Here is a 27541-nt window from a genome sequence, read left to right on the forward strand (position 1 = left end):
GTGATTGATTGTACAAATAGATTTAACAAGAAATAGGAGCTTTCTTTGTACAGACTGCCAAAAACTAAATAAGTCTTTATTGGACATGGATGGGTCACATATGGTTGATACCAGGACCTCAAGGGGGCGCCGAAGGGCAGGAGGGCGTCTCACTCGGGGCCCCGGATTTCAGGAAGTGTCTGTCACAGCTGGAGGCGGGATCAGAAGGGGCGTCAGTGCAGTCAGAGCCCCGTCCTAAGGAGCTGTCACTGCTGCTGCCCTCCCTAGGAGAGAGACCCCAGTGATCACTGCCCTGTTAGGGGGAAGAGAGAGAATCACATCCTGGGATATAAACTGAGGCCCAAGTCACTGCACCAGCATATATGTCTGAATACACTTTTTTCTTATTTGCTTTTCCAGTTTATTAAGACCCAGCATTTATCAGAACTTACTGTGGTTTCTCCAGGTGATAATGGCCACTCCGGTACACAGCAGGTAGACCAGACCAACAGCAGCGTGAAGCAGAAAGTGCCAAGTGTGGTCTCTGATGGATAAGCAAGCAAAGAACATGCATTCAGTGGAAACTTTATCCACCTTTTGCCTGAGAACAGCCTGACTTGATCCTGGCATGGATTCCAGAAGGTGTTTGAAACATTCCTCTCTCCACATCTGGCACCAGCAATCAGAACATGCTGAAAAATGCTTAGGTCTCACATTGTGCTCATTTTATTGTTCAGAAAGATTAAGAGGACGTCTTTGCCCTGCTTCTATGGATAATATACAGAGCTGTAGTCACAGTGTTTGCTGTGTGCAGGGGCAGGCTGGTTGCATTAACAAGCAAATACAGGGTTATGTCCCCCTAATAATGCAGAAAGCAAACACATATGGAAATGCACAGTCAGCGGGTGGCTGGATTGTTTTCTGTTACTGACCCACATTTCTGCTGAATGGTGAAAGTTAAGCTGAGTGTCGCTGTCATCTGTGTTGATTATTACAAGTTTGTGAGCTAACAGCCCTATATGTTTAAATTTAATTTATTATAAAAAATGTGAATTATCTGTAAGCTAGCAGTAATAAAAAGAATGTCCTTCACAATACCATTAACTTGTTTGATTATGTTAAGATTAGTCTGGCTCACTGGTTCTGCTGGTTCTGCAGAATCCAGATAATCATGACAGTGGCCAAAAGCAACAGAAGCAGCACCAATATCAGCAGAAGGAGCATATGACTGGAGAAGAACAAGAGAAGGAAAGTGAAGGTTTAAGACATGCAGGGTTTCATGCAGGATCAATAACAGGATTTTATTTATCAGACTTTGATTAACAAGTGTACAGAGAAAGAAATGGGTTTGGCAGTTTACCTTGATGACTGTATGGTGTTCAGATTCTCATTTGTGGTGGAAGTCAAGGCACCAGAGGGATACATGGTCACAGCCCATCCTGTTGGGTGTTTTGTTGCTGAAGTAAAACTTTCTGTCTGCTGTAAAGCTGTAGTCAGCTCTCCCTGTTTGGCTGAAACTGCTGTTGCTGTGGAAGACCAGGTCAAAACAACAGTCAAAGCATTTTAAATTACTTAAATCAAACTTACTCAATTTCACAATATACATGTAAATATGAATGAATTTACAACAAGTTAAAATTATCAAAGTAAAATACACTAAAAGAACCTTGGATGTCACTAGTGAGAATTTAACTATGTAACCATAACCATGTCATAGGCAGTCTGTCCATAGTACATAATGTAATGATCAATAACAGACTGTGTCTGTTTACATATGTAACATACCGAGAAGTTAATATATCTGCAGTCCTTGACCTGCAGGCTAATTTAATAATTCACCTTAAATCACAATCAGCTGTAGATAGACACCATCATCTGCTACCCCATGAATCTCCACAGCACACCAGTAAGTGTCAGAGTCCTTTTCCTGCAGGTTCCTCATGGTCACATTAAAGACCAGGTGGGTGGGGTCATCAATGATTGACACTTTCCCTGCTGGCTGATTGTAGTCAGAACGTGTCAGTATGGAGCAGGAATTCGAATCACGCCCTCTACACCAGTGCTTCACATGGTGTTTATACTTCTGATCATAGTAACATGGGATGGTGACAGATCCTCCTCTCTCTGCAGATACCCAGCTTACAGTCCTCACACTCCGAGCATCTGTGTGAATAGGAGAGAAACAAAGTACTGTTTGCTTATTTTAGTATTCAAATGCTGTACATTCCAATCTACTGATATTAGCAAGAAAATGTGTGAAATTTGTTAAAACATCCTACCTTTAACCTCTATTATCAGATCCTGAGAGTCATCTATCTCGCCAACTCCACCAATCTCTACAGCACACCAGTAGATACCAGTGTCACTTGTCTTCAGGTTCCTCATGATCACATTGAAAACTAACTGGGCGGGACTATCAGTGATTGACACTTTCCTGGAGCTCTGTGGTGAGTCTGTGCGTGCCATGAATGTACAGGAGGACCATAATTGCCCTCTACACCAGTATTTCACATGGTCTTTATACTTCTGATCATAGAAACATGGGATGGTGAGAGATTCTCCACTCTGTGCTGTTAAATACTCGAACGTCCACACACTGTCACCACCTGCAGGGACATCATGCAAATCAGTGTTTACCAACTGGTTGATCTTTGTGGGCTCCTCAAATTATTCTCTTTCAAACAGTCGCTCACAGTGTAAAATTGACACCACTGATTTTATGGTTACATGATGGTGGACTGTCATTCACAGCCACTGGCACAGGGTCAGTGTCATGGGGGAGCATACGCAGGTAATGCCCCCCCTCCTCAAATGCCACCCACCAAGGTACATTGACTATTCTGTTATTTTTCAATGAAATCATTCATCCTAAAGCAAATCAGCTGCAGGGCCTCTGCCTGCCTGTCCGCTGGCCAGTCAGTGCTCACAGGGCAGCTCTGGAGCAGCACTGGAGAAACAGGGAGACACTGTAATTCCCATTACTCCCAGAGAAACCCTCTAGAGAGCGCCACTGCCCCAAGGAATAAAGGTGTGGCACTTTGAAATGACACAGATTATTGATGTAGAGTATTCAGAAACTGTTTCACCAAAGTTATATGAAAGCATGCCTCAGAAAAAAGGATGTACTGATTCCACATTAGCATATTAGCATTATGTGCAGGTAAAATACTGTGCTTGTGCCTTTTAAATGGAGCAGGAAGGTAACAATAGGCTTACAGCACAGTTAGTGACTGAACGATATGGTATAGCTGTTTACCTATAAAAAAATGTTTCTGAATCAGTGGGCTGTTTGCATTGTATACATGAGACACTGTTATTGCAAGTTCAATAAATGATGAAGTTCAGCACATGAGTAAACTAAAGTCAAAAGCTATGGTATACATACACTTATTAGACAACTTTATTAGGTACACCTTGCTAGTACTGGGTTGGACTCCCTTTCGCCTTCAGAACTGCCTTAATTGTTTGTGGCTCAGATTCACCAGGGTGCTTGAAACATCCCTCAGAGACTTTGGTCCATGTTGACATGATCGCATCAGTTACTGACATTTGTCAGCTACACCTTCAAAATGTGAATCTCCCATTCCATCATATCTCATAGGTACTTTACTATAAGACTGACATCTGGTGACTGTGGAGGCTATTTGAGGACAAGTCACTGCCATGTTGAAGAATCAGTCTGAGACAATATGAGCTTTGTGACATGGTGTGTTATCCTCTTAGAAGTAGCTATTACAAGCTGGGTACACTATGGTCACAAAGGGATGGACATGGTCAGCAACAATACTCAGGTAGACTGTGGCATTTAAATGATGTTCAATTGGTACCAAGTGGCAAAATCTATGCAATGAAAATATCCGCCACACCATTGGACCATCACCACCAGCCTTAATTGTTGATACAAGGCAAGATGGATCCATCCTTTCATATTGTTTACAGCAAATTCTGACTTTACCATCTGAATGTCGTAGCAGAAATCGAGACTCATTTGACAAGCAAATTGTTCTTCCAATGTTCTATTTTGGTGAGCCTGTGACCTCTGTAGCCTTGGTTTCCAGTTCTTAGCTGACAGGAATGGCACCTGGTGTGGTCTTCTGCTGCTGTAGCCCAATTGCTTCAAGGTTCAAGGTGTTTTGCCTTCAGAGATGCTCCTTTGCATGCCTTGGCTGTAAATAGTGCTTGAATTACTGTTGCCTTTTTATCAGGTTGAACCAATCTGGCCATTTTTCTCTGACCTCTGCCATCAATTCATTTTTGTCCAGAGAACCGCCGCTCACTGGATGATTTTTCTTTTTCGACCCATTATCTGTAAACCCTTGAGATGATTGTGTTGCAAATCTCAATAGATCAGCAGTTTCTGAAACACTCAAACCAGCAACAACCCAACACTCAAGCTGGCTGACAGCAACAACCATACCACCTTCAAAGTTACATAATGCAGCTTTCTTCCTCATTCTGGTGTTTGATGTGAACATTAACTGAAGCTGCCGACCGGTATCTGTGTGTTTTTATACATTGCATACATGTTAAACATTGTGCTGCTCACTTGATTGGCTGATTTTCTTCAACAAGCAGTTAAACAGGTGTAGCAAATAAAGTAGCCAGTGAGTATACATTAAACAATTATGCATACGCTTTGTCTGCCAAGCATCACATAATCACAACTGAGACGATGGTTCTTCTCTCTCTCTCGCTGTGGGATTTCAACATTCAACATTTTAATACATGTTAAATAATAACATGGTCCCAGCTGTTTGAGTACAAGAATTTTTATAAATAAATGACAAATATCAACTCTAAACACAAAAAGCAACTAGTTGTAACTATTTGCATGGACATTTCTGAGTAGAAAACAAAAAAATTAAGGTAGAGCAACTTTATTTGAATGTTGAGGTAACTTAATATTTCCATGAAATATTACAGTAGGTATTACATGACTTGATTAAGGTACACATAGGCTGATATTTGGTGCCCGAGCTGAAACTGTTCTGGGTCAGAACAGGGCCACCAACATGTCTGCATCTGGCTTTGTGCTGGCCCATGTGTGGGCCACCTCTGGCAAACCAGATCTGGGCCATCAAGGGGCCGTCATTCATTGCGGTGTGTGGACCAGATCCGGGCCTTACCAATTTTGCTATGTGGGCAAGTCTTGGCTACATGAAGATGACTAAATGGTGTAGTTGCAACATTCAGTTGGATAAATAAATAAGAAAAAGCTAACTCATGCCACTATTTCTGGCTCCTTTCACTGAATATGTAGCAACTTTCATGTGTATGAATGAGCCATTGTCACCTGGCCACGTCCCTACCTCCCTTTTATGGCTCTGACGGGGAAGTATCTGGATCGCGTTTCATCGTTGCGCTGTTCATGAAATTACCATGCAAATGCGATTTGAATACACGCTAATGCGGCTATTCATAATGTGAATAGCGATCTTCGGGTGAGAGCGGTATTACACGCCCCCGATGCAGGTAAAACAAAGTAAGATGACATGGTTTACTTTTTTGCCGATTTAACTTAATTTTAAAAACTTTAATACTTCCGACAATAGACGTTTTGAAAAGGAGACAGATTATGGATTTAGCTAGTGTTTTTTTCATGCTGGCTGGAGGAGCTAAGACAGTATGACTTTGAAATCGAGCACAGGATAGGGAAACGACACTCTAATGCAGATGCACTGTCAAGGTGGGATGATGAAAACTGGGACCAATGCAACTGTTACCAGGCAGGAAAATAATTGACAGACCTGCCATGTCGAGGCTGTAGCTATTCCAGTAGGCTCCATGAGCAGTGGGAAAGATTCAAAGAAGATGTTGACGATGTTGTGCCCCTAGGAGTAAGGTGTATTGTAATGGGAGAAGGTGCATGCAACGCAGATGGGCAGGGACGAGCAAAGGACCAGCCAAGACATTCACAAGGGAATGGCTAGAGCCATTCAGATGTGAAGAGTTAATACAGGAAAGGAAATCAGATCCTGTCTTGTCTATTCTACACAAATGGACAAAAGCAACAACAGCGGACAATAACAATCAATATGATTACCTAATTTTCTCAGCAAAAAAGTACAATATTAACAACAAAATACTTGACTTTTCATGTGCTTTAGATTAGTTGCACAAAAAGTGAAGAAATACCAGTCCTTACCTGGTAACACTATAAAAACGATGAAGAGGAGAGGAGCCATGTCTGGGGTGTCGATTGTGGCCTTTAGCTGTATCTGTTTCTATCCATCTGTAATAAAGTGACTGTCTGTCCTCATTCTGAATGTGTCAGTGCATTAAAGAGGGGGCCTGACAGAGAGGGAAGGGAGGAGATCACACACACACACACACACACACACACACAGACACACACGCACAGAGAGCATCAACCACAAACACAGACAGACACACACACACACGCACACAGACACACACACACACACATGGAGCATCAGCCACAACCACCCCAAATCAGCTGCAACTATTTTCAGTTTCTCAGCAGTTTCTGCATCTTTCATATGAGTCGTCATGAAGGGTCTGTAGAGTAGTGGCAGACATGTTTGCTGTTATCTCTGCTCCTTTGCACAAGACACTACTGTTACATGATAGCTAACAACTTTTATGTAATCTTGCAAAATATTTTTAAGTTATAAGAGGCAGTTTTGATATTGCTACTAGAAACCACATTCCTGCAGAATCCCAAATCATCATAATTTAATTCACTGTAACTAATTAGCTGATGAGGCTACAAATTCAGATGAAGGCATTTCATAATCACCGTTAGTTTGGCTAATTACTGTCAGCAGCACAGTTTACATTAGGAAGTTACCATGTCATTTATCGAAAAATGCTCCCCTAATCATTTCAAGAATCCGCTGGTTTCCAAGACCTTGGAAAGCAAGCTGAGGTGAGCTTTGGCCCAGCAATATACTTCACCTTCAATGTCATGCAACACAGGATTAGTCTTATTAATACAATCAGATGCCCAAAGGGTTTAAGATGTTTATCTCTAAGTGTGCAGTCACATGATTGTGGCAAAGAGGTGACAAAATGATACAGACACACCGCTTAGAAATAGGCTGACACGCTTTTAGCAAAGCCTGCATACGCCCCTCTGTTCGGCTGTGCGGCCACCTGCCTGCATTTTACTTCTGCTAAACTGTACAGAGAGCCGTGTTGGTAAGTGTGGGTCACCAGCTTCAGAGGGGGGGAAACTGCCAAAGCCAGCAGTGACAGAGTGTCAATTTTCACACGTCCATCAATTTTCACACTTGTGCCTCAAGTGACACGTACATCAATACATCTGTTTGCAAGTCAAACATGCTGCACGTTTACCATCACATGCTTAGTGTGAATCTTTATTTTGTATGTTAACAAGAAAATTCTGCAGTGACCAGTGCACAATATCCTACAGCTGTGCCGGTCGAAGCCCTAGACGAGCTTCAGACTTTAGTTACTTTTTCTTAGCCGGTATTGTACATTCTCCCTGTGCCGGGTGGGGGGGGAGGGGGTGGTGCTAGTGGTTTGCTAAGTTGGCCCCCCCCTCAAAAGATGGCGCCCTAGTCAGCCCCCTATGTCACCTAATATGTTGACCAGCACTGTCCAACAGCGACAAGAGCATTTTAATCAGGTTAAAAAAAAAGAAACTAACTATCAGAACAATAGAAGGCATTAAAGAGGAAGTTTGTGCTCGTGTCACTTCCTCCTTCTCTCTGGTCCAAACTTGGCCTAATTACATCTTCTGGCCCTGCTGTTCTTTTTTGCCCTGAAAATAGACACATTTACTGTATCTGGCTGAGAAGCAGGGGGCGCTGTGACACAGTGAGCACCATGTTACCTCACTTCCTGTCTGTGTGTGTCATTAGTATTTTCTATCTCTTTATTTCCCCTAAAGACCTGCAACTTAGCTGGGCTGCTCTCTCCACATTCCCTGCTGTGTCTGTGTGTGTCTCTGGGTCCCTGTCCATCCCGTGCCCTCTGTTCCAGGTTCTTACTACAGGGTGTGTGAATGATCCCTTACTCATGCTGTGGTGAAAAACTGAGCTTAGTTTCACTGACATCTTAATATGATTCCTTTGTTTTCTGATGCCAATATTGTTTGTTTATCTCTTTGTTTCATGTAAAAACACTGTAGGGCCTCTATCTTCACCTCTTTTGTTTTTGTTCCTGACACACAGCCTCTATAAAACTACCTGCAAGTAGTATCTCACAGTTGCTCAAATCACAATTGAAACAGCATGACTGAACATGACAGATATTCCAGTCTCAACATTATTGGTTTCATCATCTGGATTTGGTTTGAGATAAAAGGCCACGATTCAGCTACTTACTGCAGTAGCTCCATGTTCTCATCACAGCTACCATGGTGCGGATTAAGTAGACGAGGCCAGTGTCTGAGTTCAGAGTGATATGCAGAGCTTGCCCCCTAGTGGAAATAATCAGGAAGCTCAGGTTAACCATAATCAGTCTGTATGACAATAAGCCTCCTGTCAGAACACAATACTGTGAAACAGGGAGTCATATTAACATCAGCTATAGGCAAACTAATTATATTATTTTTTCATTAATAGTGAGCTGTTAATTATCTAAGGTTTTATATTTCATAAAAAGGACAGCATTTTGTGGAACTATATTAATAATAGTGTAATTAAAAGTGTGTAACATAGCATGAAATAAAACACTACATTTTTGTAAGCAATGAAAGTCATCTTACCTTAAATCAAATGATGTAGTTCCATTCACATTACTTGGGTGTCAATGTGATGAGGGTGTGGTAGAGGGACTCAGAAGTGGATCAGGGTCTTTAATTCGGCAGGTAAAAACAGTGTCAACAATCCAGGGCATAACCAGCGTGAGAAAAACAGCATCCAAACTATCAGGCACAACCGAGTTCGGTAGAACAAGCAAGGGTCAGGCGAGGGGGAAACAGGCCAGCAGAAGACAAGGTGGTATCAGAGAACCAAAAAGGCAGAGCACAGGGAGAGAAATGCTCAAACTCTCACAAAAGGAGAAGATCTTGTGCTGTTAAAGCACCCAATGGGACTAAAATAGTGGGAGGTAAGACCGGAGGCGGGGGGGCGGGGGGTACTGTATGTGTTTACATAAATAAGGCCTGGTGAACAAACACACATGCAACACCTACAGCACAAACAGACCCCTTGAACCTGAAATGTGTGACAAGGGAATTATCCAAGGGAAGGCAGAAATATACATAAGTAATGATGGCTAGATGAGGAACAGGTGTACGTAGTAACAATTAACTGAGCACTAAGGATTAGGGCCACACAGGAGATACTGGGAACAAAGGTGAAAGAAAACGTAACTACAAAACTAGATATAAACTAAGAACAAAAGTAAGACCCTAGAACCAATGCAGAAATACACAAATACAAGATTAACAATAGGCTTCCAAAACATGACAGTAATGAAGCACACTTACTTACCCGCACTCTCAACACATTCAGCCACATGGCCCAAGGAGAAGAGGAACACACTAGGGATAGTGAAGGTGCTAAACACAGGAATGAAAATCACCAAACCCTCATGAAAAGTGCGACCCCACCTGGATTAGGGAGACTGGGGGGGGTGCTCATAATCAAGTGCCTGGTGGCTGGGTCTCTACCCATAAGGCCCAGCCAGGCATAGCCTGAACTAATTACATTGGTCCTCCTGTCGGCCCAATACCTGGTGGTTGGGGGGGGGGCATGGGGGTCAGGGGTGATGTAGATCAGATGACAGTCGAAGGCAGGAACCTTGGCAGACTGATGCCTGGCTACCAGATCTGGCTTTAGGCACATGGAACGTAACCTCTCTGGTGGGAAAGGAGCCTGAGCTGGACGCAGAGAAATACCGACTAGATATAGTCAGACTCACCTCAACGTGCAGCTTGGCCTCTGAAACCAAACTCCTGGAGAGGGGCTGGGCTCTATTCCACTCTGGAGCTGCCAATGGTGAAAGGCACTGGGCAGGTATGGGCATATTCATAGCCCCTCGAGTCAGTGCCAGTAAGTTGGAGTTTTCCTCAGTGAACTACAGGGTTGCTTATCTTTGAATTTGAGTCGGGAGACAGAATCTGACTCTTGTCTGTGTTTATTCATCGAGCACCAAATCCGAGTATCCAGCCTTCTAAGGGACCTTGCATGGGAACTCGATTGTAGAAACTGATGATTTTTCGTGAATCCTGTGGGTCATTGGATTCCTGTGGGATTCCTGCGGGACGGGAGTAATTTTTTCACGTGATTGGGATGGGATGGGAATAATATCCAAAACGGGACCAGCTGAACTGTGAAACCTAATATATTTATAGATTTAGTGGAAACTGCTTATATAGTGATCACATCTGTCTGGGTGAAATTGATCAGTATAAGCAGATGATCATTATAACCGATTTTGAATTATAATTTTTTCTCAGACAGATACCATCTAATTGACATTTGTATATTTATTACATGCATATAAGTTAATAAGATGGACAGCGTCACTATTTACTGGTTTTTATTGACTGTTTAAAAACACAGTAAAGCTGTTTCAACTGCTTTTCAAATTACATTATTGTACAAGTTAAATTACTGAACTGTTTAAAATTCAAATATGAAATAATGCATTATAGTGCTGTACATAAACACCTTATTGTAGATTTGCTGCTGCATCTTGTTGGCTCGTTTTTCACAGTTTTTCATACACTTTGATGTGTCTATATTTGACTTTGAGAGAAAATTACTTTCTTTTTCCCGTCATGTTTTCTGTGCATGCAGTATTAGCCTCACGTAGCTAGCTGGAAGCAGATGGGTTACCGCAAGGCAAAGTAGGGCTATCAAAGTAAAGTTTTAGAATTACCGTCATTTTACTTTTCTCCATGTGATGTCATGTATAAAAAACCCAAAATGAGCACTGTAAGCGGACTACTTGATTACACATATAATATAAGCAAATTATTTAAATGACACTTGTACAGGAATTAAGTAATGATTCTGTCCAAAGATTTTGATCCATATAAGTGGTTGATCAATATTGCCATGATCACCATTTGCAGTTATAATACGAATAAAGTCTTTTTATTTACATTTTTAATTGGCCGAGTAATTGTTTTTTTTTTACAGTGTAATTTCCCCTAGGAAGAATGACTTTGTGGAGATCTGAAATGCTCTTTTTGACTAGGAAGACGTGAATTACGGATATCTGCAATACATATCCAATCTAGTGATTAAATGTCAAAACGGGCACTTATACTTTGTAAAAATTAAAATCTTAAATAGAATTGTGACTAGGAGAAATAAAGTTTTAGATATCTTGAAATACATTTTCTACTACTAAGAATGCAATTGTGGATATCTGTAATTGCCATTCTGACTATTAAGAATATAATTTTGACTAGGAGAAATGATATTGTGTATATCTAAAAAGTTATTACATGAAGTACATGTAATAGACTAGGAACAAGCTTCACTCTAGTAGTTTCTCAACTTTTAAGAATGTGGGACCAATTACAGTGATACCTTGGAACTTAATGCATTCCAGAAGGCTGGAAGGAGCTGCGATTTGGTCAAGTTCCAAGTTGAATTTATCCATAAGAAATAATGTAAATGAATTGAATCCATTCCAGACCACATAATGAGTGCCTATTTAAACTTATCTACATACCTAATGATGAAAAGCATTAACAATCAATATACGTAAAACTAATACATACCGTATTTGCCGACGTACTGTATAAGACGACTGGGCGTATAAGACGACCCCCCAACATTTCCACTCAAAATATAGAGTTTGTTATATACTCGCCATATAAGACTACCCCCTCTTCCGCACACCTTCCACACACCAAATAAAACGTAAAAGAACATCAGATTTGATTTCAACATGTTAATTTATATTCAAATGCTTATGACATGCAGGAAAACTGTCACAAGGCTGTATGTTATCAAACATGTACAGTAAACATAAAACAGTGCAAGTTTATTAAACGTAATTCACTAAAGACAACACACTCCTCTCCTCCTCAGCGCAACCCTACCCCTAACCCTAACACTCCAAGTGGACCCTATGGACGGGTAGATGCTTCTCAGGAACACAGGCAGGCAGCCCACAACCCAGAGGGACTCTGGCAACACACTGTAGAAGACAAGAAGAAAAACAGCGGGCACCACCTCCTCGTGTAAAACCTTTTTAATAGATCCGTAAATCAGAGATAAAAATGATACTCACAAACATAGGAGTATGACAGGCACATCAAGAGTATAAACACTGGATCAGCAAAACCACGGGATAGGTAACATGTTTCTGGGGACACGCCCCCTTCGTCAGACCTTGCTGAGCTCCCAAAGGAATGTTCATAAAGAGTGTGAGGGTGGCTAAGACCCCTCCCCATCCTGTATTATACCAGCCAATAGTAAATGCCAGAGGCTAATTCACTAAAGCTGAATGGAACAATAAACCTATGGGAGCTGCCATGCTGTTTGTTTTCTAAGCTGTTAACCAAGCTGGAACTGTCAAAGATAGAAGGAAGATAACAAATAGAGGGAGAGAGCAAGTGCCGGGCAAGTCCCTAGCAAGTTTGCTGGCGTGACAGTTTCCCTTTAAAAGCCTTCAAACTCCTGTTCGTCATCTGATATTAAAAGTTCATCAATGACATCTTGTGATACAGTTGCAAGGCAGTCATCATATGGATCTAATTCCGTGTCAGATGATGTGGCCTCAGCTTCAGCTTCCTCTTCATCTTGCCACAAGTACTCGTCCTCCATACCATCTAATGAATTTGATATGCCACACTTCTTGAAAGACTTGATTACTGTTTGTGCAACAATATCATTCCAGGCTTTTATGACAAATTGGCACAAAACATTCAACTGTGGAGCTCGCATGTTTCCTCCTTTTGTGTATGACTTTTCGCCGCTAACCATCCATTCATTCCACTGTTCTCGAATGCGATCTTTAAACGGCTTGTTTAGGCACACATCCAGGGGCTGTACCAATGATGTCAATCCTGCAGGAATAACTGCTGCATCTGTTTTTATTCTCGCAAGCCTTTCCTTGGTGGTGGGAGTTAAATGAGCCCTGAACTACGTTTTTGAAGTAGACCACCTGGTCGTCTGCTCCATACATTATCCAGCCATAGTTTCACACCCTCCTCATCCATCCAGCCTTTTTCATGCACGTGCACAAAACAACCAGCAGGGAACTTGAGTTTTGGCATTGTTTTCCTTTTAAAAATAATCATAGGTTTCAGTTTGTTGCCATCAGCTGTGCATGCTAGTACCACTGTAAAACTTGACTTCTCATGTCCTGTTGTTTTTATCAAAATAGTCTTTTCACCTTTTTGATGGACAGTTTTATTTCCAATCATATCAAAATTCATTGGACTTTCATCCATATTTCCAATATTACTTAACGCATAGCCATGTTTAGTGCGCTGTTGTATTACGTATCGATGGAAACTATCCACTTTGTTATCCAGATCTGCAGGTAATTTTTGGGCAATTTTTCTCTTTTGCCTTAGTACCAGATCATGCCTTGCCATGAATCTACTACACCAGGATATAGTGGCCTTAAAATTGTTGCTGTGATCTGGGTTAGATTTGGCCCACTGAAGTGCAAACAAGCGTATTGTATTTCGTGTCACCACATAACCGTTTTGGCGATGCTGAGCCACCATGTCTGCTACATGTTTTTTGAGTTCTGCCCAGTGTGGGGTGCCTCTTCTTAATGCACACTTACCCCTTGGCATACTCTTTAATGCTTTTTCATTTGATTTCCAGTCCCGAACCATCTTTTCTGTTACTCCATATTGTCTTGCAGCAGCACAATTATTATGTTCCATGGCAAAGTTTACAACTTTAAGTTTTAAAACTTGCATCATATTTCTTTCTTTTTGCTGGTGCCATGATAGGGTTGATAGGGTTTTGACTGCTGGACATTTTCTATGCTGTACTGTACTGTACAATGGTGCAGTACTGTGGTTGGCTGTTGGCTGTATACAAAGCCTGATTGGATTGGTCCCTGCTCCCTGTCTGCCCTCCCTGTCTCCCTGTCTCCATGTCACTAGCAGCAGTCTGGTCCGCCCTTGAATCCATATTATGGATAGTACCAGTATTATAGTACCGTACCATATATTAATACCAAGTGACATACTGTATATTATGACCTGATAAGAGATTTGGATAGGGAGTATTTATCAAGGTATGCATAAGAAGGGGGGCGAGGAGAGAGTTGCAAAATGTATAAAAGTGTACCCCTGTGTGCTATTATTGTTACCGGTATTATACCGGTATTACATGAGTGCCATTAGTATTTGTATTAGTGCCATTACAGTACCTGTCATTGTCACCATTGTACGGCCGCAGCGCCTCCGGCCCGCCCCTGCATCTCCTTGTGACCGGCACTAGTGCGCAAGTGCGCATGTGCGAGCTCTGCGTAGAGAAGGGGCGGGCCGGAGCGCCGCTGCTTCCCGCCGAGCAGAACGGGCCGGTCACGCCGAAAAGGCTGGCACCCCTGTCTCGCTGCTGATGCTCGCCGCAGCCACGTTGATGACCCACCGCGGCCGCGCTGGATACTGCGCGATACTGGATGGTATGTAGAATGAGGTGGGCGGGCATCGGGAGGCCACTATGGGCACCGGGCGGGCATCGGGAGGCCACTATGGGCAGCGGGCGGGCATCGGGGGGCCACTATGGGCACCGGGCGGGCATCGGGAGGCCACTATGGGCACTGGGCGGGCATCGGGAGGCCACTATGGGCACCGGGCGGGCATCGGGAGGCCACTATGGGCAGCGGGCGGGCATCGGGAGGCCACTATGGGCAGCTATGTCTATCCCAACTGAAGTGCACCCGGCGTATAAGACGACCCCCCCACTTGGAGGCATGTTTTTCAGGGGGAAAAAGTCGTCTTATACGCCGGCAAATACGGTACATGAAATAGCACACATATTAAAGCTATAAACATGAAATAAATGCCAATTTATAAGCACTTTACCGGTTTTGAGGTGAGTTGGTGGCATACTGGAAGTGGCAGGTAGAGAGGAGGAGGGACGACGGGGTTATTGTTTGAAAAGACAGACATGTCTCGATCCATACGAGTTTTAGCAGGTCTCTTTTGTTTTGTCATGTTCCACGTTTTCGGTCGAATTGCAGCTAGATTTTTCTCAACGACCCGATCGAGTTAAATGCGTCTTGACCCACACAGGTTTTAGTAGTTTAAGCTGAAGTACAAGTTGAGGAAAATTCGACAGACCGGTGCGACATCCGGTCGAGTGAAGAGGCATTGGAGATTCAAGGTTCTACTGTAAAGGAATAACTCAGAACAGAATGGGGATGGACCACTATAGGAAAAATTAACCCAAATAATTTGTCTTCACCAATATGTAGGGAAATTAATTATTAATTAGTATTAGTTTATTTCTCCCTTGTCTGGGAGATCTTTAACTCACACCTAGAGCAGAACTTCTCTTGCATCCAGAGGGAGTCAGGGGACATTGAGCCTGAATTGGCCATGTTCTGGGACTCCATTGCAAAGACAGCTGTGTGGCGCTGTGGCCAGGAAGGAGGCCCTCAGGGCTTGGTTAGCTTGTGGGACTCCGGAAGCAGCTGACAGATACTGGATGGCCTAGCAGAATGCGGATTTTGAAGTAAAAAGGGGCAAGGGGCAAGGGGCATTCAATGGTGGAAGAGGAAGAAAAGCGACAACTGACAGTCAGAAGAGGATTCAATGCAGCAGTGAAGGACTTAGAGGAGACAGTACCACAGGGGGTCACCACAGGCTGAAAAGAGGACAAAACGAGAGGATCAGTACCAGCAGCAAAAGGACAAAGTTTGAGAAGTTCGATGGTCTAGGACAGAGCAGAGAGACCAAACTGAGGGAAACACAACCATGAAAGAGCTCATCACAAATCCAGTGACTCGAACCCTCAGGGCTACGCGACACCAAGCCCAGCAGCAGGATGTTTACAGAGGGAGCCGAGATCGTCAGCCGGCACCAGAGAATTCACAGCACAAGTAATAAATACCGGCCTTTTTAGCAGAGCAAAGTAATTAACGAGGCGGAAATCTCCATCTACACATGAGACACAGGAAGAACATGTAAACTGCACCCCTAAACCTGGAGTCTTAACTCACTCTACATTTACAAAAATAACTTTAGGAAGCATAATATAGCACAGAAAACACTAACGGGAGAAACAGGAAAATCTATTTTTCATATGAATCTCATAATAATAACATAATAACATTGTGATCAAATATTCATGAAATTCCATGACAATTTTACATCAGTGGTTCCCAGAATAATATTGTACCACCTTTTAAGGATGGTGAACAGAGTCACAGGACACTGGGGTTGGAGGAAGGAACAGGCATTTATTTGGGGATGGGGGGTGTGGTGGGGGGGGGGGGGCAGTGGGGATGGTTGAAAATGAAAGACAGCTGCATCGGCCTCAAAAAGGGGAAAAAGCACAGAAAAAAACAAACAGGCCTTAGGTCACAGGAGGGACTAAATTGTCCTGTTGCCATGGCGAGCCTCACCAAGCCTGTGGTTTCAGGTTCTATTATTGACTTATTAGTACATTGAGGCAGTGAATAATTAAATATACTCAGTAACGAGACGGCCCTCGGTATCCGCAAGTTCAGCATCCAAGGATTGAACTACGATTTGAAAACAGAAACAAAATGCAAAAACAGAAATTTCCTAAAAGCAAGACTTTTGCCACATGCCAAACACTATGTCGAAAGTTTAATTTAGGAAGGCTATCATAATTTTCAGTCACATGTGGGGGCAGCTGAACAGTAACATGGCTGAATGCCAGAGATACTCTCCTTTCTCGTTACCCACACTGCTTTATGTATTCTCAGTTTTAATAACAAGCATTAAGAGATAACATATAATTCACTGCAGTTTAGTAACTGAAACTAAAAACAAATATGAATTTTCCTCATACCAAGACAAACAAACAACTAAGTCAGTTCCTCCAAAAAAAAGGTTTGATGAAGTGACACATTTTAAGATGCACCCAGGCTGCCTTGGGGGGGTGGAGGGGGGTAGACGGCTTCTCATATGGGGATCATATGGGGAAGAACACAAATAACCCCAAATGGAGTCTCCTTCAGAAGCACTTCCCCTTTTCTGAGGACATTGCAGGCAGCACACAGACTTAAAGAAGGACTTTAAGAGATCTGATTCTTCTTTGGCACCACAGCAGAGTAGGTCACATCAGAGGGGGGGCATTCTGAGGGGGGAAGACACGCTTATGATGAGAGATCACGGTCTCTGAAAGGGGGTCTCGGGTGATTTTATGAACTCCAATTAATAGCAATACATCTGTCCTTGTCACAGAGCTGGCAAACTTCCATTCATTCTCCACCATTTATCCAGGTCGGGGTCGCGGTGTCAGCCATCGCAAACGCGCAGACCTCTGTTTCCCCAGTCACCTCCTGCAGCTCCACTGGGAGGACACTGAGATGTTCCCAGGCCAACTAAGAGGCATAATCTTCCCAGCATGTCTTGGGTGTGCACCAGGGTCTCCTCTCAGTTGGACATGCCCAAAGCACCTCCCAAGAAAAGCATCCAGGAGGCATCCCAGAAAAGATGCAGATCTACCTCAGCTGGCGTCTTTCAATGCGGAGGAGCAGCAGCTCTACTCCAAGTACCTCCTGAATCTCTATGGCTGAGTCCAGATACCCTGTGAAGGAAACTCATTTCTGCTGCTTGTTTCCATGATCTCATTCTTTTGGGCACTTTCTAAAGGTCTTGACCATAGGTTAGGGTAGAAATGTAGATCAACCAGTAAATTGATAGCTTCACATTTTAACTTCATTACGACAGACCAGGACAATGTCCACATAACTGGTTGATGCTTCCCTCATTCATGAACAATACCCTGAAATATTTAAACTCCTCAGCTTGAACCAGTAACTCATCCCCAACCTAGTGGGGGCAATTCACCCTTTTGTGGTGCAGAACCTTGACCACAGACTTGTAGGTGCTGATCAGCATCCCGGCCGCTCCACAAAACACATATAGACTAGTTGAGCAAACTCCCATGAACCCTCCATTATCCTTCTGAATGTAATGAGCTGGTTCAGTGTTCCATGACCAGGATAGAATCCGCATTGTTTCTCCTGAATCTGAGGTTCAACTAATGGACGGAACCTACTCCCCAGTACCCTGGCATAAGCCTTCCCAGGCCTTTCTGAAGTTGGAATACACCCTTCATTTACCCTTTCTTAAATATTAGGACCACCACCCCAGTCTACCAATCCAGAGGCACTGTCCTCAGCTTCGATGTAATGTTGAATAGGCGTGTCAGCCAAGAAATCCCAGCAACATCCAGAGCCTCCAAGGAAGGTATGTCAGTGAGATTTAGGAGGTCCTCAAAGTGCTCCTACCTGACTATATGCCCAGTTCAAGAACATTCCATCCCTGGTGCAAACTCCTTGGGCAAAACCCTGCTTTCCCCTCCTTAGTTCCCAGGCAGTTTGTCAGTATCTCTTTGAAGCTGACCCAAAGTCATTTTCCACACCTCAACTTCTCTCTTCACCCGACTGTCCAAGCCATACATTCACAGATCTGATGATTTCCTCCCAATGACACCCTTCCAGCTTTCACTTTTGTTATACCTGCAAGAGTTAAAGTTCCCCAGTAAGAGAACTGAATCCCCAGGGAAGGTGTGATGTTCCGTGAAGTACAGACAACATTTAGAGCCCATCCCCCAACTCAAAGTCGATGGGAGGCGACCCTCTTGTTCACTCGGAAACTCTCTGGCACTGAACCGGGGGGCAATGAGAAAACCTACACCTGTATAACGCCTCTCACCCAACTCCAGAGTCTAGCACCTTTCTAGGAATTTGCTTTCAAAGCCCATGCTGTGCACTGAGGTGAACCTGACTATACCTGGACAGTATCTTTTTACCTCCAACACTAGCTCAGGCTCCTTTCCCACCAGAGAAGTTAGATTCCATGGCCCTAAAGCCAGTTTTATTAACAGGAATCTGTGTGTAAAGGCCCTACCTTTGACTGCCGCTTAATTCACATTATCACAGCCTCTTATGGCTTCTCCTACAGGTGGAAGCCCCACCAGAGAACAGCCCCATTTAGCTCATTCAGGCTGTGCCCAGGCAGCCCCCTGGGTGAAGGCTTGGCCACCATGCATTCTCAAACAAGATGTCCTCCCTGCAGGCCTGGCATCAGGGCGGGGCCTTGGTTTCCCCGTTTCAGGTGAGGATTCCAGTTCCATGTTTATGTCCTTCACGAGGGTCATTGGGATCACACTGAGTCTGACCTCTCAGCTAGGACCAATTCACCTTTGGAGATCCTAACGGGGGCAATTTCTCCTAACATCTCCTATAGGATCACTGGGACACACAAACCCCTCCACCGTGGTAAGGTGGAGATTTATCATTTCATGTTTTACTTACATCCTAATAGATGGCTTTAGGTTATTGTAGTCTCATATTTCCTGTTGTTATACAGGTGAATCTTACTCTGATTGTCCTGGAGAGTTACTGAGCTGTATGTCACTTCATCCTTGGAGTCTACAGAGAGCTGAAGAAGGAACAAACAATGTAAATGGATACTGTAATCATGGAACATTACTGTTACACTGTATAATTACAGAGAGGACACACACTGTAAATGGAAATTGTAATTATATAAGATTTGCCATTTAATCTAGTTACAGAATGTGTCACATTTGAATATTCATACTACTTACATGACTGAGGTAATCAAAAATCATTTGATTTAACTAAAGGGAAACATTTTATTCAACTCACACTTTGAGCTGAAGGTTTCTTAGAGACCATGGTGCTGTAGGTCACCTCATCTCCAGGCTCTGTGGTCTGCTGAGATGAAACAACCACATATATCAGCATTATCCAACAAACACAGATGCAGAAATGGACACTCACAGGGTGGCTGGGTCTGTTTCTGTTACTGATCAGCGTTTCTGCAGAGACATGATGGTAAAGCTGAGCTTCATTCACATCTGTGTTGATCAATACAAGCTTTGAGAACTAACATTACTATCTGAGTAATCAAATTGAATATTCATACTACTTACATGACTGAGGTAATCAAAAATCATTTAATTTAACTAAAGGGAAACATTTTATTCAACTCACACTTTGAGCTGAAGGTTTCTTAGAGACCATGGTGCTATAGATCACCTCATCTCCAGGCTCTGTGTTCTGCTGAGATGAAACAACCACATATATCAGCATTTAGCCTTTTCATAATAAATTTAATCCATTATGAACTCTCAGCTCTGTCATTTTAAATTAATTTTCACTGGAAACTGACTCCGTAGAATGTGTGTATATTTCTTTTACTTATTTCCAAACTAATGTGAGAATCAAAATAGGACATTAATGCAACAAACACAGATGCAGAAATGGACACTCACAGGGCGGCTGGGTCTGTTTCTGTTACTGATCAGCGTTTCTGCAGAGACATGATGGTAAAGCTGAGCTTCATTCACATCTGTGTTGATCAATACAAGCTTTGAGAACTAACATTACTATCTGAGTAATCAAATTTTTAATAAAAAAAAAAAACATCAATAATCACATAATGTACTTCAAATTCTGGGTAAATGGTTTAACTGTTAGTTTTTCTCACTGGTTCTTCTTCGCAGAATCCAGATAACCATGACAGTGGTCACCAGCAACAGAATCATCACCAACGTCAGCAGAAGGAGCATCTGACTGGAGAAGAACAAGAGAAGGAAAGTGAAGGTTTAAGACATGCAGGAGTTTCATGCAGGATCCATGACAGGTTTTTACTTATCTAGCTTTGAATCTTGAATGCACACTTTTAAAGTATTTTACAGAGAATGAAATGGGTTTGGCAGTTTACCTTGGTGACTGTGTGGTGCTCAGATTGTCATTAGTGGTGGAAGTCAAGGAACCAGAGGGATATGTGGTCCCAGCCCATCCTGTTGGGTGTTTTGTTGCTGAAGTTAAACCATCTCTCTGCTGTGTAGATGAAGTAATACTTTCTGTCTGCTGTAAAGCTGTAGACAGCTCTCCCTGTTTGGGTGTTTGTGAAACTCCTTTTGCTGTGGATGACCAGGAGGGTATTCCACAAAATTAAAAGCCAGAAGTCAAGACTGTCCAATAGGAATGCTTCTTACCTAAGCTGTTATTGGACTATCATGACTTCAGGTTTAATTTATCCAACTAACTGAGAAATCTTGTTTTGTGGAATACCCCCAGGTCAAAACATCAGTCAAAACGTTTCATATAACTTAATTCTAACATACTGTATACAATTTCATAATACACATGCTAAATAAAAATGAATCTACAACCAATGAAATTAATGAAAGTATTATAGATTATAAGAACCTATGAATTAATTACTGATTATTTCACCATGTAATCATATCGTCTCAGTCAGTCTGTCCATAATATGTAACAATAATAATAATAATACAGTGGTACCATGGACCATGAACTTAATTTATTCTAGGAGGCTGGTTGAGCTATAATTTCCTTTTTAAGTTCTGCAGTTACTCTCACTACTTTCTTATTTGGTTTGCTGCTATCACTGCTCACTTTCTTAGGGGTCATGATTACTGTGTTACTAAATGTACTAGATAAAGTAGCAAAAAATTCCCACCAAACCCAGGAATACAGCTTTTGCACGTCGAACTTGGTCGACGAGACGGAGAGCATTCATAAGTATCAGCATCCCAGTAGGTCCGTTTGCCTTTATTTCAGCCCATCAGAGATGCGTCTCAATCCGTACAAGTTTTAGCAGGTCTGTTTTGTTTTGTCGTGTTCTGAGTTCTCGGTCGAGTTGCCATTAGATTTTTCTTGACCGACCCTTACGAATGTATGTCGACCCATACAAGTTTTAGCAGGGACGTTCGAGTTTCAAGGTTCTACTGTAATAATATTATGCTGTATCCATTAAAATCATGTAACACACAGAGGAGTTCATATAACTTAGAGTCTAATGCTATGAGCTGCAGGCTAATTTAATAATTCACCTTCCATGACAATCAGCTGTAGATAGACACCATCATCTGCTGCACCGTGAATCTCCACAACACACCAGTAAGTGTCAGAGTCCGTTTCCTGCAGGTTCTTCATGGCCACATTAAAGACCAGGTGGGCGGGGTCATCACTGATTGACACTTTCCCTGCTGGCTGATTGGAGTCAGAACGTGCCAATGAGGAGCAGGAATTCCAGTCACGCCCTTTACACCAGTACTTCACATGGTGTTTATACTTCTGATCATAGTAACATGGGATGGTGACAGATCCTCCTCTCTCTGCAGATACCCAGCTCACAGTCCTCACACTCCAAGCACCTGTATGATGTGGAAATTAAAAATGTCAGAAGAGCCCTTCACAAATCAACCTACATTTTATAGCTTTTCTGTCAGTGACATCCCTACATGAACTTGCCAGATGTTTCTTGTTGGCTCATCTCCTTGTTTCTCGTTAGCTCAGCTCTTATTTACTTTCTCATTAGTTCATCTCTTTGTTCCTTTTTAGCTCGGCTCTTATCTATCTCGCTACCTTTCAAGGTTCCTGGTACAGGGCCCTTCAGTTCTGCCCTTAAACCTCCTAAAATTTCCTGCAAGGGCCTCACCTGCTCACATATCTTTGTTCATATAATATTCCATGTTCAATAAATGTGAAAAATGGAATAAACATTTCAAAGGGATAAAAGTTGATTGTGACAAATTAGAAAATATATATGTCCTTTTACATAAGTAATAAATATTATACCATAATTGGTGTTACTATTGCTACAGCTACAGTACACATACACATGCTGTTTAATATATAAGTACAGTGAAACAACAGTTAATTGAGTATTATATGCATAAGAACATTGTGAAAGATGAATGTGGGGTATTAAGCTTCTTTAAAATTCCACTATCCTGGTGAACAGGAAATAAATAAAGTACTGCTTGCATATTTTTAGTCAAACACACAGTATATGAACATTGTATGAAATCAGTATTAGTTTCTGCACACTACAACCCACTGATATTGGCAATACAGTTTGTGTAATTTGTAACATCTTACCTTTAACCTCTATTGACAGAGACTTACAATCATCCTTTTGACCACCAATCTCTACAGCACACCAGTAGATAGCAGTGTCACTTTTCTCCAGGTTCCTCATGATCACATGGAAAACATGCTGGGCGGGATTATCAGTGATTGACACTTTACTGGAGCTCTGTGGTGAGTCTGTGCGTGTCATGATTGTACAGGAGTTCCATAATTGCCCTCTACACCAGTATTTCACATGGTCTTTATACTTCTGATCATAGAAACATGGGATGGTGAGAGATTCTCCACTCTGTGCAGTTAAATACCCAAAGGACCACACACTGTCACCACCTGCAGGGACATCATGGAAATCAGTGTTTACCAACTGGTTGATTGCCAACACATTCACAACATTGTCCTCATTCACAACATTCTCTTCCACAGAAGATCCCCCACCCAAGACATACAAAATCAACCATTACAACTCAGTAGCTCCCTTGATTGTTTTCTTTGTAGCAGTAGCTCATAGTGTAAAACTAAAAAAATCATTCATCCTAAAGCAAATCACCTGCAGGGCCTCTGCCTGCCTGTCCGCTGGCCGGTCAGTGCATTTATTAACCAATTTTATTACTGAGGTTCAGACCTCGGTGACCTCATGTCTGGCTACTGCCCTGGATATTAGCATAATGTGCAGGTAAAATATTGTGCTTGAGCTTTGTAGCTGGAGCATGGAGGTAACAGTGGGCTTACAGAACATTTAGTGACTGAGGATACAATCAGATCGGTACAGCAGTTTTATAAGAAAATGACACTGAATCAGTGGGCTGTATGCATTAACCAAATAAATTAATCAAGGGGGGCACTGGCCTGTTCCAAATGATTGACAACATTTTTTATTGCCCCCCCCATGAAAATCATGAGCCAGCCAATCTCCTCCCACCGTATGAGACACTGTTATTGTAAATACGATAAATGATAAAGTTTAGCGTGTGAGTGAACTCAAGTCAGCAGCTATGGTATAGATACACTTACTGGGTAACTTTATTAGGTACACCTTGCTAACTGGGTTGGACTCCCTTTTCCCTTCAGAACTGCCTTAATTCTTTGTTGCACAAATTCAACAAGGTAATTTCTCAGAGACTTTGGTCCATGTTGACATGATCATGATTTGTGGGACCTTCATGAATCTCCTGTTCCACCACATCCCATAGCTTATCTATTGGATTGAGATCTGGTGACTATGGACGTTATTTGAAGACAGTGAGCTCAACAAACCAGTCTGAGATTATATGAGCTGTGTGACATGACTTGTTATCCCCCTGTTAATACCTCTAAGAAGCTGGCTACACTGGATGGACATGGTCAGCAACAATACTCAGGTAGACTGTGGCATCTAAACGATGTTCAATTAGTATTAAGGAGCCCAATCTGTGCAACGAAAATATCCCCCACACCATCAGACCACCACCATCAGACTTAATTGTTAATACAAGGCAAGATGTATCCATCCTTTCATGTTGTTTATGCCAAATTTTTACCTTACAATCGGAGTGTCACAGCAAAAATTTTGATTAATTTGACCAGGTAAAACTGTTCTAATCTGCTCCAAGATTCTTCTTCTGCATACCTTTGTAAAATGAGTAGTAGTTTGATTATGATTGCTTTTCTATCAGCTTCATCTTGGCTATTCTTCTGTGACCTCTGCCATCAACACGGCATTTTCACTCAGAGCGCCGCTGCTCATTGCACATGAAAATCCCAGTAGATCAGTTTCTGAAATACTGATACCAGCCCATGTGGCAACAACAACTCTGCCACCACCAAAGTCCCCTAAATCACCTTTCTTCCCCATTCTGGTGTTTGATGTGAACATTAACTGAAGCTCCTGACCTGATCTGCATGATTTTATTCATTGTGCTGCTGACATGATTGGCTGATCAGATATTTGCTTCAACAAGGAGTAGACCAGGTATATCAAACAAAGTAGCCAGTGAGTGTACATTATCTAATGTCATCTTACAGTACTCATGTTTTGAGTTGTTTTGTCATAGTTACTAATTACTAACTCACATGCCTACCACAGACTCACAACAAATGCATGTACATATTTCGCAGGTGCTTTAGTACATAGCAACGTACAAGTGTGTATTGCCAACATACACACTGTCAGTAAGTCAACTAGACATAAATGCAGCTAGGCTGAGCTTCCAGTAAATGCCCGGGTACAAGTGTAAGCAGCATTGGAGCAGGAGCTACAGAACAACTACATTTCTACACAACAATTGCACAACATCTTCTATCAAAGCAAATATTATACAGAGCAACTTATCACATAAGAACAACATTAGTAAGTATCAAGTAATAACAGTCAGTGATGACAAATGATGCCAAGCAAGAACACAGGGAAATAAATAAATAAATACAAATTGCTATATAGTAAATAAACAGTTAATTAAAGTTAATGCAAATATATGAAAATATAAATTGATATATTTACACATTGTTCTTCTATTGTCATCCTTTCTGGAGAACTCATGAATATTGAATAATAGCCAATATTTCTCTCATACCTGGCAGCCTAATGAAGAAGACGTGGAGGAGGAAGAGGAGAGGAACCATGACTGAGTCTGTCAGAGACCCCAGCCCTCTGAAGACTGGCTCTCTCTTCCTGGTCCACTCTGATACCACTGATATCCTTTTATGTCTCTGTTCTCAGAAGAAAAAAAAATGTGCAAGACGTGTGCACAGTAACATGCAGCAAATGCGTGTCATGCGATGGGTTCTAGTAAAATAGTCACTGCATGTCAGTAAATGGTCTCTATAGAAGGACACTGTGTAACTAAAAATGAAAAGGGGAAGCAGATGGCCTCACTGATGCAATATGTCAGAAATGGCCACCATCTGTGGATTATCATGAACTACTGTGAAACCCTGCAACTTGCAAGACAAAGTCCCGTCTTTAGAATCATCTGGAACATGGGGGTGGATATCAGGAGCCAGACGAGTACTGTGGCAGCAGGCAGGCCGCAGTCAAGGAAATAATAGCAAAGTACAGCAGCCTCCTGCAGAGCAGAATATCAACTACGGAGAGTCCATCACAACAGCAGCGCAAAATCACATTTCACAGAAAACCTGAATTATATCCATCAGTAGTTCATCTGGACTCATCTCACAGAAACCCCATGCAAACAATGAAGGTTGGCTCACATGAGAAGGCCTCTCTACCTCAGTATTCACATAATAACCTGCTGACTGTCTGTGGGAGGAGCCGCCATCCTATATGGTGGCAGGAGGTTCTAGACGACTGGGAGGCGCAGAAAGCAGAGAATCAGGCAGAGAACGGGGACCAATGCTGGATCCTACACGGAGGGAGCCGGGAATGAAGCAGGAGACGGTGGATCCAGAGACAGGAACAAAGGCGAGGGGAGGAGTCCAGGCAACAGTGGAGGACTTAGAGGCAACAGAACCATAGTGAGCAACCAGTAGCAGATACCACAAGTTCAGAGGTCTCATACCAAGAGACACAGACCAAAAACAAAGGACATATGCAAGACGCAGGGTCTAGGACAGAGCAAAGAGATCAAAAGCGGGATAATCGACAAGACAACAGCCCCCAACAAGTCTAGCTACTGAAACATCCAGGTATTTAGGACTGGGCAGCAATTCCTGCAGCCAGCTGTTCACAGAACCACTGAAGCTTATTATTATTACCTGTTTAGGTCAGAGGTTGCAGAGGATGTTCACATCCACCATCGACACTGTCTCCACATCCTGGCCAAGAGATGTTATAACACAAATAATAAGTAAAGTCCCTATAGAAAAAAAACAGAAACTGAGGGATGTTAAACCAGCTAAAGTGTACATATTCTGTTTGATGTAATTCCAACTCTGGCAGCTAGGGGTATCTGAGTCACGAATTGCACTGATTACATTAGTGTCTCTGCATCCATACCAAGATATGCAATGGATGGAAGGAAACAGGTAACATCTCCTGAATGAGTAGCTTTTATATCACGTGCCTGCAATGAAAAGGACAGTAACAAACATGGACACTAAGTCATTGTGCTTGATTAACAGAGAGTGTGAACAAACATTCATTACGGAAAAAGTAATAAAGTTAAAATTTCAGGCACTAGTGTTGTTTTGCCTCAGTAGTTAACTCAGTTCAATGCTTTGCGTTCGGCGTTTGCACTGTTTATCGTTTTTTCCAGTTTTTTCCCCATGTTCAGTTTGGTATTTAACACGGATTGCAGTTGTTTTCCGCAGCTCTGAGACTTGGAGCAGATGCGTGTGTGAGTTTGAAGGCGAAGAACATGCATGCAGTGGCCACGTTATCAAGTTAACCTGCTTTGTTCCAGGAAGGACCCCTTCTAGCCTTGATAGCAGCCTGACTTCAGCCTGGAATGGATTCCAGAATGTGCTAGAAACATTCCTCTCACATCTGACATCAGCAATCAGAACAGGCTCAAAACTAAATAGATCTCACATCATCCTGTGTGCAGTGGCAGGCTGGTTACAGTGACAAGCAAGCAACTTAATGCAGGGTTACGTTCCCTAGTAATGCAACAAACACACAGAGAAA

General features: G+C 42.4%; 1 protein-coding gene across 4 annotated transcripts; it reads right to left on the reverse strand.

The window, feature by feature from the left end:
- Positions 1–27297, reverse strand: LOC111844820 (CMRF35-like molecule 8). Of its 4 annotated transcripts, none has more exons than XM_072710623.1 (10): positions 26671–27297; positions 25530–25665; positions 22990–23310; positions 21939–22262; positions 20801–20879; positions 20564–20649; positions 20349–20386; positions 19720–19788; positions 19429–19489; positions 16885–17174 (listed from the first exon to the last, which is right to left on the reverse strand). In XM_072710623.1, the coding sequence occupies exons 2-10, from the start codon at positions 25576–25578 to the stop codon at positions 17113–17115; spliced, it is 1089 nt and encodes a 362-aa protein (XP_072566724.1). In that variant the 5' UTR covers positions 25579–25665; positions 26671–27297; the 3' UTR covers positions 16885–17112. The 4 variants fall into 4 exon arrangements, with proteins under 4 accessions (XP_072566725.1, XP_072566726.1, XP_072566724.1 ...); XM_072710622.1 differs by having other exon boundaries at positions 20801–21002; positions 26671–27295; XM_072710624.1 differs by lacking the exons at positions 16885–17174; positions 19429–19489; positions 19720–19788; ... (1 more) ...; positions 20564–20649; positions 26671–27297 and adding exons at positions 1–263; positions 432–523 and having other exon boundaries at positions 20801–21002.
- Positions 27298–27541: the final 244 nt, after the last annotated feature.

Source organism: Paramormyrops kingsleyae, chromosome 4 (assembly GCF_048594095.1).
Source record: "Paramormyrops kingsleyae isolate MSU_618 chromosome 4, PKINGS_0.4, whole genome shotgun sequence".
NCBI classification, from domain to species: Eukaryota; Metazoa; Chordata; class Actinopteri; order Osteoglossiformes; family Mormyridae; genus Paramormyrops; species Paramormyrops kingsleyae.

What these genes read in the sequence shown, in the direction of transcription:
- LOC111844820 (XM_072710622.1), bottom strand. Translation starts at nt 25,578, where the DNA reads ATGGTTCCTCTCCTCTTCCTCCTCCACGTCTTCTTCATTAGGCTGCCA. An exon ending in AGAAACCTTCAGCTCAAAGT is followed by an intron (nt 19,490 to 19,719) that starts GTGAGTTGAATA and finishes TTCCTTCTTCAG; the next exon opens with CTCTCTGTAGACTCCAAGGA. An exon ending in AACTCTCCAGGACAATCAGA is followed by an intron (nt 17,175 to 19,428) that starts GTAAGATTCACC and finishes TTCCCCCCTCAG; the next exon opens with AATGCCCCCCCTCTGATGTG.